General features: G+C 42.5%; 1 protein-coding gene across 1 annotated transcript; it reads right to left on the bottom strand.

The window, feature by feature from the left end:
* Window positions 1-1,802: 1,802 nt before the first annotated feature.
* Window positions 1,803-3,529, bottom strand: LOC310931773 (putative G-protein coupled receptor 139; the record flags this gene model as incomplete). Its single annotated transcript, XM_083895002.1, has 2 exons — window positions 1,803-2,695; window positions 3,463-3,529. The coding sequence occupies 2 exons, from the start codon at window positions 3,527-3,529 to the stop codon at window positions 1,803-1,805; spliced, it is 960 nt and encodes a 319-aa protein (XP_083751128.1).
* Window positions 3,530-12,029: the final 8,500 nt, after the last annotated feature.

Raw genomic sequence — 12,029 nt, 5'->3', positions numbered from 1 at the left:
GAGGGAAACACAAAGTCAACACAATCGTTTCCTCTGTTCTCTGACTGCAGGAGAGTGGACCTGTGCTAACGTGCTCACGCACAAATGTGGCTAATTGTGTTTAGCAGCAGCGCTAACAGGTAGATGTCGACCAATGTTGTTGTTTTTTTTAATCAAGAGTTAACTGTGAAACACTTTCTGCTGTGTATTATATTTAGTGCTGGCCACGTTAACGACGGTAACGCACATTAATGCATGACACGTTTCCATGGCGACTGACCGGAAAAAAGACTTGTGTGACGCCATGTTTACGTGCCGCAGCACCGGACTCCAATAATAATAATACTAATAACAAGGTAGTTTTATATAGCTCCTTTCAAGATACCCAAGGTCGCTATACAAATGGAGTCCAGGCACCGTTTACCGGTTAGCTCTGTTAGCTCCTTTAGCGCCGTTAGCGCCTCTGTTTTTAAAGTTTAGGAGTTAAGGTAAGTTAAGTAGGTCAGGTCCAGTTTCAGTCCAACTCTGGTTCGAATTAACGTTCAGACGCAGTGGTCGTTGGACTCCCAACCAACTGGGTCTGACTTTGAGGAATTAGATTTAATACAGATTTGTTCAGACGAACACGATGAAAATACGTATTTTTAAGACTGACAGACACAAAATACAGACTGGCGAGACAGACTGTATATGACCGTTGTTCAGTAAACGATATTTTAAGTTTTCATTTGCGTTATGAAACTCATATTTGATCAGATTCGTAAAAAAGAGAGAAGTGGTCAAACTTTCGGCATCGGCCATCTGCTAAAGAGTGACATTAAAAAAATACTGCTAGGCACGTTAACCACGTCAACGCTAACGCACATTAACGATTGACCGGAAAAAGACACGTGAACTCATGTTTACGTGCCGCGGCACCGGAGTCCAGGCGCCACTTTACCAGTTAGCTCCGTTAGCTCCTTTAGCGCCGTTAGCGTGCCTGCAGTCGAGCTGTAGCGGTCTGTGTTTTTTTAAACGAAAAGAGCAGCGCTAAAAAAATAACCAGCGTACAATCGGGAGTCACGTAAACATGACGTCACGCGTGTCTTTTTCCAGTCAGTCGTCATGGAAACGCGTCATCCGTTAAAGTGATAGTTCGGAATTTTGGACATAAGACCTATTTTCCAACTCAGCCGGTGTGATGGAGACGTCTGGAGACGTTTTCAAGAAATTTCATTCAGTTCTTCTAGTTGCCGAGTTCGCTGGTGCTATGGCTAGCGCAAGTCAATGGTAGCAGCTAGCATGGCATTAGAAACACTCATACCGACTCCACAGTGCACCAGAGGCAAATCAATTGTAACGGCAGACTATCAATGTACATGTCTGTGTTGATAGAATAATATTTGAAACAAAACTAACCTCGCATCACATGAATTTTTGGAAGCGGAATCAGTCCGCCGCTGCCATAGCCTAACAGGAAGTATGACGCGCTGCTGCTGCTGCTGAGACATAAATCCTTCAAATTGCAAGGTTGGTTTTATTTCAAACATTCTATCAACACAGATATGTACATCGATAGTCTGCCGTTACAATTGATTTGCCTCGGGTGCACTGTGGAGTCGGTATGAGTGTTTCTAACGCCATGCTAGCAGGTACCATTGACTTGCGCTAGCCATAGCACCAGCGAACTCGGCAACTAGAAGAACTGAATGAAATTTTTTTGAAAACGTCTCCATCACATCGGCTGAGTTGGAAAATAGGTCTTATGTCCAAAATTCTGAACTATCCCTTTAATGTGCCCAGCACAAAAAAAAAACATTTTGGTTAACCTTTAGGAAGAGGTTTTATTTGACACTTTTGCAATAGAAGGTCACTTGTCGGACACAGGCTAAAAACTCTTGGCGGAACTTGGACTGCGTGCAGACGTACAGGTACATGTTAGCAGCTGCGTTGCTCAGGCTCAGCATTGTCCCAATGTCTGCCGCGATATTTATCGGAAGGTTGTAGTCGTAGCGGTCGCAGCCGTACAGACTGGTCGTGCGAAGGATGATTTGGGTGGCGGTGCGGGTGACGGACAGCAGGATGAAACTCATGGACACGGTCACCAGCAGCACCACCGATTTCCGTCTCCTGGAGCGAAGCAGCGGCGCGGTTTTCCTCGCCCTCGTCTCGCCGGCGATGGCGTGAACCCGACTGCTGAGAGAGATGAGACGCAGGGTCAGCCCGTTAAGGGTGAGGATGATGAGGAAGGGGAAAGTGCAGGCTTGCAAGGTCTGGAGCCAAACCAACGTGCGAATGAAGTGAGGCGGAGCCTCGGGGTTGTAAATGCACCTGGTGTGGTTGTTCACATCGACCGAGGTGTTTGACCAGTAGTACGGAACGGCGAAGAGATGACTGAAGAAGAAGACGGCGGCGATCGTCCACGCCGCGCATCTCGGGGTGCAGATTCTCCTCTTGATTTTCCAGGTGTGGATGGCGACGAAGCGCTCAATCGTGAACACGACCACCAGCCACGTGGAGGCGTTGTGCGCGCCGTAGTTGAAGACGTCTCTCAGGCTGCACCAGGGATCGTGACTCCAGAACGACTCCTGCTGGTGGTAATCGACGGAGAACTCCAGAACCACGATGAAGATCAGGACCAGGTTGTCGGCCGCAGAAATGGCCATCAAGTAGAAGTTGCTGGAGGCGGAGAGCATGCGGTTCCTCTTCCATATGATCAGGAAGGTGATGGTGTTGGCTGAGGAAAGGATTTGGGATCAGTTGAGGCGTCTTACACTAATGTTCAAAAGTTTGGGGCTCACCTATACAATTTTTGTTGTGTTTTCCATTAAAAGTCACACTTTTATTCATCCAAAGAGTTGCAAAATGAATAGAAAATATAGGCAAGACATTGACCAGATCATCCAATGCAGCCTTCTAACGCCATTAGCAAACACAATGTACCATGAGAACACTGGAAATGGGCCTCTATACACCTATACCACGTGTCAAACTGGAGGCTCGGGGGCCAGATGTGGCCCGCCAAGTCATTATATGTGGCCCGCGAGTGATTAATTGGTCTTAAAAATCTGTGTTAAAATTTCCCACAATGCATGGCGATTGCGTTACCCCGGAAAGTGACGGCATCCCGCCACTAGATGGCAGTGTTTCGTTGGATATATGCATCATGCGACGAGTGAAATTGAGATTTAGACTGTGATCGCAGCAGAATGTGGCAGCGAAAGCTGGCTTTATTGCGGCTGAAGAAATCGCATCATATTTGGTTACATTTAGTTACATTTATTCTGTATGACAGTTACATCTGGCCCTTGAGGGTAACCGCTATGCTGATGTGGCCCTCAGTGAAAATGAGTTTGACACCGCTGGTATAGAGTGTATTTCTGATTCATTTAATGTTATATTCATTGGGGAAAAAAAGTGCATTTCCTTCAAAAAATAGTCTTGATTTATTTCACAACAGCGTAAAATGTGTTGCTATCAAATTAGCATTAACATGATACTCACAGGGGAGGCCCACTGCTGCGAGGACAGGGTAGAAAACAAGTTGCAGCGTCACCATCCAGTGCGTCATGTCCTCATGCCGTGTGTGCACCGCAGACGGTGCCTTACACTGCGCGGTCGTGGATCGTCTCTTTGTTAAATATGCACATCACGCTGTAACGTGGGATGGCCACTCCCACCTCACCTCACCTCACCAAACAAACCAGCGACAGATTTATTTCTGTTCACACAGTGAAGGCAGAAACGCGTTTATTGTTCCTTTATGTAAGAGACTTGAATCAACACTAACGGCTACAATAATCTTTTTTTTTTACAGTCTTTACCGCACATCCAGGGCTGCTCCAAGGGTTTCCCAGGCAAAAGGGGAATTTGACTGAAACAATAAAACGGTTTTTGTGTCAAGTTAGGGGTCATTGACATGCACCTTCTGCAAATGCATGGCAGATGTGTGCATGGTGTTTGTGATCAATTGGTGGTCAGAGGCTTTGCGCTCCTGACGGCACCGGTCGCTCCGCAAATGATTCATCTGGACGATTGGAGGTTCTCAGCCTCAGTTTCTTTGTGTCAAAAGATGCTCTGTGAGTTCTGACTGCGTTTGAAAAAGCTTTTCATCTGGCAGTGGACGCTCATCGCAAGGGCTTCGGTCTCTCGTTTGTGCGCATGTCTGACACCGTCTCCATTTAAATGCATGTGTTTATATGTGCTAAAGATGCTAACATGTCAAGGCCTGGTCATGCTTACCACGTTGAAAAGGTTGGATTTATTCCGCGTCATTAAACTGTTCATACACTGCCAATCAAATGTTTGAGGGCATATTGGCATAGTTCACGGACCCGTGCATTGCTCAGGGGCTCAATGGAAAAATTTAGTTTCACCGAATTTCATGAAACTTGGTGGGAAGATGCCAAAGACCAAGATGAACAAAAAAGTCGACCGTAACCATGGCCTCAACTCAACAGGAAGTCGGCCATTTTTAATTTTGGTGTCCGATTTTGGCAATTTGCACCCTAATTACAATACTGTTCAAAAGTTTGGGGTCACTTTGAAATGTCCTTATTTTTGAAGGAAAAGCACTTTTTTCAATGAATATAACATTAAATGAATCATAAACACACTCTATACATTGTTAATGTGGTAAACGACTATTCTAGCTGCAAAGTCAGGTTTTTAATGGAATATGTACATAGGTGTATAGAGGCCCATTTCCACTGTTCTAATGGTACATTGTGTTTGCTAATGGCGTTAGAAGACTATTGGATGATTAGAAAACCCTTGTGCAATGATGTTAGCACAGCTGAAAACAGTTCTGCTGGTTCTTTGAAGAAAAGGCAAAATTATTATTTATAAATTATTTTTAATCTATCCATCTCACATTCCATTCCACGAGCAGTGATTTCTCACCATGAAGTCGTCCTCTACGTATTTCCATATATTCTTTTCACCACCAACTGGACTGCGTGTAGCGCTAACCTAATTTTGTTGTGCTAACCTAATTTGGTCGCCCTTCTGTGGCTCGTACGTGCTCTCCGTCCTGTCACTCTTGAGCCAAAGAATGAGCTTTGTTTGGAAGTAAATCCTGAGAGACATCGTCAGTTTGGAGGCTTTGACGCGGTTTGTTACTTGTTGTGTCTGTTGTTGCGTTCAAGTAGAACTCTTGAACTCCTGAGGTCCTACTGTCTTTTATTCCGTGCCCACAAAGAGCCACTGTTAATTTGTGCATGCACAAGAGTCTACATCAGGTCTAGCATTCCACGCATGCATACTTGATCGTGCATTACGTGCTACTAGGGGCAGCTAACAGCAGTTAGCATTTGGAAAAGGACATCATTTGCCGACTCTAGCCGGCACATTGGCGTCATATATAAAATGTAAATCCTCTGAGGCTGGAAGTTTGTGTAGAACTCTGTGCTGCACTGTGCAGCAGACAAGAATAGAACACTTCGCAGACTTGCGCTCTTCCAGATACTATTGCCATCGCCTGCACTCTCGCATTTTTTAGGGACAAAGCCGAGCTCCGCGAGACGACAATTCCAGGAATGTGTCATTGTGACGTAGCAATGAGTGCGGAAGTCAACATGGTGTGTTTTATCTCCTGTACTTAGACTGAAGAGGACCACAAAAACATGACTGAGTCATCTTTTTTCATACTTTGCCGACTCATAGGGCCTCTCGAGTCCCAAATAGTGTTTGGCATTTCCTGTCATCCTCAAATACCACTGCCGGACTTATGACGTAACTTCGGTGTGTCTCCTGACATCTTGTGAGGGAATAACGTTGCATGTTGCACCTTTAACTTACCGCGTAGTCCCAAACACAGCAAAGATCACTGTCAGTCCATAATCCATCATGACAAGTGAACGAGACACAAAAGAACCATAAAGTGCACAGTTGTGTCACTTTTTTTTTTTGGTATCTGTGTCATTTCCCTTTGTGTCTCTGCCAGGTCTTTGTAGATGTGCCGTTTGTCTTTGTGGGTCAGTTTCGCAAACCTTTGGCATATCTCTGAGGACACTTTGCATATCTCTGTGGTTCTTATTCCGTCCGTTCCTTTAAAATGAACTAAACTATGGCCGTTGTTCGAGTTGGATGTGTGTTTCCCACAGCAGAGGTATGCGTCTGACTGATCAGCGGAAAAAATAGAAAACATATGAAGAGAAAGAAATACATGGACACGTGTGTGCTGGTTGCGGTGTGAGATTTGACATCTGCTGTTGCTGTGGAAACCAGGTGTTCTGTGGGGAGTTGGACGGCTCATCTGAAAGTGTATTTCATGCCTCGGGCTGCTGCTGCTGCTGCTGCTGCTGCTGGGAGAGTCATGTAAGATTTCATGCATACCGACTTCTTCCCAGGCTTCTTGCAGCGATCTGTCTCTGCGAGGTCACCGTGCAGCAGGGGTCCTCGGCTCCTTTGCTCCTCTGCTGCGTATATCAGCGTTTCGCTGACGCTCTGACAGCAACACGGCACCAAAGAAAGACTGCGGATACAACAACGGTGCAGCGGGTTTGCGTCAGTCTGAAGAGGGCAGTCCTCTTGCAGAGATGCTTGGAAACATTTGTGAAATCTGAAATTCCGTCAGTGTTGTGGTGTTGGTGTTTACGATGTCACTTTTGCTTTGGCGGATTATCGTTCACATTTTCATTCCCCAATTACATAGGGTAAGGTTTTTCAACTTAAGACCCGGGGGCCAGAACCGGCCCTTCAAGCAATTTGGACTGGCCCACGGCCCATTAACCCGTAAATAATGAATGTGTTTTTAAAAAGCCAATAAAACTGTAACTTCGCCTATTTCTGGCACTTTGCGACACTTTGTGACACTTTGTGACACTTTTTGACAAATACTAGTACAGCTGTAATTGTAGGCAGCCTATGTATGTACCAGAATATTTTTCACTGTGAGCCAACTGTAGCAATTTCACCTGAATATTATTGGTACTGTTACTTCGCACCTTAATGTTTTTTAGTGCCCTGATGCACTTTGACAGTGAGCTGACTTTGGTCTCAAAAACAAAAAGTGTCTCGGAATGACTTGAAATTCACCATCATAATAGTCAGCATCGCCCTGAACAAGGATCCGTTGAAAATATTTGCAAAACTCTTAAGGAATAATTTTCATAAATATTTGAAATTCAGGAAATTATCCATTTACCCTGATGCACTTTGACAGTGAGCTGACTTTCTTCAAAAAAAACAAAAAGTATCTCGGAATGACTTGAACTTCACCATCATAATAGTCGGCATCACCCTGAACAAGGATCCGTTGAAAATATTTGCAAACCTTTTAAGGAATAATTTTAACGAATTTTTGAAATTCAGGAAATGATCCATTTGCCCTGATGCACTTTGACAGTGAGCTGACTTTCTTCTCAAAAACAAAAAGTACAAGTCCAAACGACAAGCTTATATTTGGAGTAGAAACTCTGCGACTGTTGCATGTCTGACACGAGATTATGATATTATGTCCCCCCCCCCCCCCCCGCTCGCGTCAACTTCAATTCCATCTCGCTGATTACATAAGCAGCGTGTGTCGGATCACTGAGGATCTGCACTGCCGCCGAAAATGATTTAGAAGTAAGTTGCAGAGAATATTCATCTGCTTCATCTGGAGGTTTCTTGATAAGCCATTAGCATGAAATTGGTTATAAAAAAAAAAAAACACTTGTAAACCAGTGTTTCTTTTGTTATACAGATCATTTTTCCCACCGTATTAAATCAGTAAATCAGCAGATCAGTGGAAATCTCATGTGGCAGATGTCAGGAAAAATATATGACAAACGGACAACTGACAGAAGAGAGTATTTTACATCATCAACAGCGATGATGGAGCTGAGCCTGTGTCGCCCTCTGTTGGTCACCGCTCAGCACAGCAGGAGCAAATCTCACAGGAGAGAGCATAGTTCACAAGGCCCATTCCAGGAGGCCTGCAATCAAGAGCCACTCTCAATCCATAAAAGTGCTGTGTCGGAGAGGTGACAGCGCGAGGGTCGTGCTTTACAGAGACGTTGCACGAGGTGATGGAGGAGGAGGTAACTCACTTCCTTCTGTTCAGAGGCGATTCTAGAGTCTGTAGGGGCCCTAAGCAAAAGTTCCCAGGGGGCCCTTCCTTCCAACCAGTGTTCATCACCATTATGTTACAAATAATGTGACACCAACGAAAAATGTATATTTTATTTTTTTTCAAAATGAATGAATTGACATGGAAAAACCTTGTGATTAAAAAGTATGTGAAAATATAAATGTAAAGAACAATAAAAATACTGAAAAAACTATATAAAAATGACATTACACTGTAAAGAACCCACATTATAAAACAATATAAATGTATACAACAATAAAATTGTACATTTCAGTAAAAACAGCCCTCGGGCTCCGAGTGTCGGGGGGGGCCCCCCTATCGGCTGTTTTATTGCCCGTTCACAAGCTGCGCCTCTGCTTCTGTTAACCGTTAAAGTAAAGTAAAGTCGATGCCAAAAACACAAAAAAAAGAAGACCTAATGTCAGTGTTGTACTATATATGTACTATATATATATATATCATATAATATATGATTCTAGGGGCGTTTTATTAGGTCTTTGTGTCTTTAAAATCTAGTGAATGTCAGCGAAGGAAGACGACACTGGAAGACGAGAACAGCTGTTAAACTGAAATGGTTTGGTTTGCGTTCACAGTTGAAAGAACAACGAGATATAAAATGGTCTGTCAACTATTTTTTTGATAGTATAACAGACTAGAAAAGCACTCGGAGAGCGCAGACCTCTGCCAAGGATCACGCCCGAAATTTACTCAGTCCCAGTGCGGACATTTCCTGAAAATTTCATCCAAATCCGTCCGTGACTCCGTGAAATCTGTCTTCCTGCGTACATAAATAAAAAAAGAGATGTAATTGGATTGAATAATTGGAATTAAACGCAGCGTGTTCTAAAGTCACAGTGATGATCTTGCGAATTACGGCCGTCGTTAAAATTTCAGCACAGGCCCCGCTGAGACAACTTCCTAAAGTGTGACGCAGGGTTCTGCAGATTTATGCCCAGAGAAGAAGACGAGGTATGATCATGGTTAACATCAAAGCAAAAATGTACCACGTGTACGAGTACGCGATTTCACATCCACGGACTGAACTCATGACACTAAGCATCCAGTCACTGATCCACCGCAACCGTCTACGGCTCCTCATCGCGCTGAGGAGGATTGCACGACTCCAGAGGATTACACCGTTTCAGATGTTTCCCCCCGGAACAAAAGTGCTTTAGCGCTTTGATTAGAGAGCCACAAAAAATAGATAAATCAACTGAAATCAAATGTGGAAATATTCCATATTGGAAGCTTTCCATGGGAATAATGGGAATTTAGGACTAACTAACTGGGAATACTTGGTAATCGAAATGTAGGCAAGGCAAGTGTATTTGTATAGCGCCATTCTTACACATTCTTTACAGTAACTTTAAGTGTTTAACTTTAAATTAAAACACAATCAATTAAAAAATCAATCATATAAATTAAAACCATTAAAAACATCAAACAATTTAAAATCAAGCAGAAATTGATGCAATTTAAAATAATTTTAAAATTAAACACAATAAATTCAAAAATCAATTATGAAAATCAAAACAATTTAAAACATTAAACAATTTAAGATCGTACACTACCGCTCAACAGTTTGGGCTCACCTATACCATTTTTGTTGTGTTTTGAGTTGCAAAATGAATAGAAAATATAGTCAAGACATTGACACAAGATTAGAAATAATGATTTTTATTCCAAATAATGATTTTGCCCTTTCGTCAAAGAACCAGCAAAACTGTTTTCAGCTGTGCTAACATCATTGCACAAGGGTTTTCTAATCATCCAATAGTCTTCTAACGCCATTAGCAAACACAATGTAGCATTAGAACACTGGAAATGGGCCTCTATACACCTATGTACATATTCCATTAAAAACCAGACGTTTACCACATTAACAATGTATAGAGTGTGTTTATGATTCATTTAATGTTATATTCATTGAAAAAAAGCGATTTTCCTTAAAAATATAAGGAAATTTCTAAGCGACCCCAAACTTTTGAACGTTAGCGTATGTGTTTTCTGTACATTAACAGTGGGACGTTAATCTACTGGAAAAACTAGTTATTATCAGCCAAAAGGTTTTTCTCCACATTTCGTCAATAATGTGGACTGACGCCGCAATGAGCTCTGGGAAAAGTGGGTGTGGCCACAATCCCGCCACAACGAGAGGCCCCGCCCCGTTTGTCATCACGTGAATTGTCTGAATCGGGAAAAAAATGTCCAAAAAAACTGAAATTTCACCCAGATTCTTAAAAAACCTCCAGAAAAGTTATTTCAGACAGGATTCATTCAGGTTTCTCCAGGTTTCAACACCAAACTGTGCCATTTTAAATTTGAATTGACGACCATATTATAGTCTTAATTAAAGTTTGTATTGATACACTATCAATACGGACACCATTGGTTCTCAAAGTGCGGCCCGCGAGCCAATGGCGGCCCGCTCTTTGAGAGCTACTAAGCTTGTCAAATGTTTATTGGACATTACTGGATACAGACTAGAATAAGTGTAAACTGTAGAAACTCAATCTGGAGTTTCTACAGTTTACATTACACAACTGATCTGGAGCTGAACGTGTGAGTGGACGTATCGATGCGTTCCAGATGTTTTCTCTCAGCTATGGTTCGCCGTCTACCTCTCACTCCGCCGATCTTATGTTACGATAAATCAGGAGCAGGATAAATCTGCGTCGGAGTTCGGTATCGACCGATAATTGGCGTCATTAAAGAAAAATATACATCGGGGGGGGGGAAATGCAGTGGCTTGTTATCCCACCAGCAGCCGTCAATCACAGGCCGTATCTGCACTGCTTCACTTGCCTCCGCAGACAGCTGAGATTCATCATTGTGTATCTTCACAGCACTGAAACGCCTGCTGTTACTCGACGTGTGGGAAAGTCAATCCAGTTCACGCAGATAGAATAAAATAAATCAGCCGTAAAAAAAAAAAAAATTCACAGAAAGCTACTTTTATAAAAGCCCGCGTTGTATTTTATATGTGAAATCCATACTGTTCACGACTCTGACCCCCCAGCTCTATTGGGGGGTCACCCTCAGGATAATCTTGTAGAGTCCCAATGGCAAAGGTTAAATTGGGGTGGTTCAGGGGACAAAACCATAAAAACGAGGCCGCCACCATGAGCAGCCTTCATGTTTTTAAATGGAAAGACAAAGATCGCAGGAGCTGAATAAATTATTTACATCGCTGCAAAAAAAAAAAACGGCACACATTTGTTAATGCGATGGCAGACGTAACATGTCCGATCATGTCTTTCTTTTAATTATTATTATTATTATTATTATTATTAAGGATTCTCAAAAACAAGGGGACGCTGTGATGTGATCAGCAGAGACCGAGTCACAGTCGCTCTTTTACAGACGTGCAATTAGTACACGATGAAACAGCTCAGGTCTCTGATTATTCACTGTGAATGTGATAAATGTGACGAGGGTTGCAAAGGGGCGGAACATTTCTGGCACATTTCCATGCGAAGTTAAGCTGGAGAATTGTGGTAATATTCTATATTGGAAGCTTTCCACGTAGGAATAATGGGAATTTAGGGGAACTAACTGGGAATATTGGGTAATGTAATGGAAATGTACACTACCGTTCAAAAGTTTGGGGACACAATACAATTTTTGTTGTGTTTTCCAATAAAAGTCAGACTTTTATTCATCAAAAGAGTTGCAAAATGACTAGAAAATATAGTCGAGACATTGACAAGATTAGAAATAATGATTTTTTTTTCAAATAATCATTTTGCCCTTTCGTCATAGAACCAGCAAAACTGTTTTCAGCTGTGCTAACATCATTGCACAAGGGTTTTATAATCATCCAATAGCCTTCTAATGCCATTAGCAAACACAATGTACCATTAGAACACTGGAGATGGGCCTCTATACACCTATGTACATATACATAGGTGTATGTCTATACATTGTTAATGTTTACCACATTAACAATGTATAGAGTGTATTTATGATTGATTTAATGTTATATTCATTGGAAAAA

Source organism: Microchirus variegatus, assembly GCF_963457635.1.
Source record: "Microchirus variegatus genome assembly, chromosome: 9".
NCBI lineage: Eukaryota > Metazoa > Chordata > Actinopteri > Pleuronectiformes > Soleidae > Microchirus > Microchirus variegatus.
The sequence above is the reverse complement of the archived record's forward strand: the minus strand, read 5'-3'. Positions and strand labels throughout refer to the sequence as shown.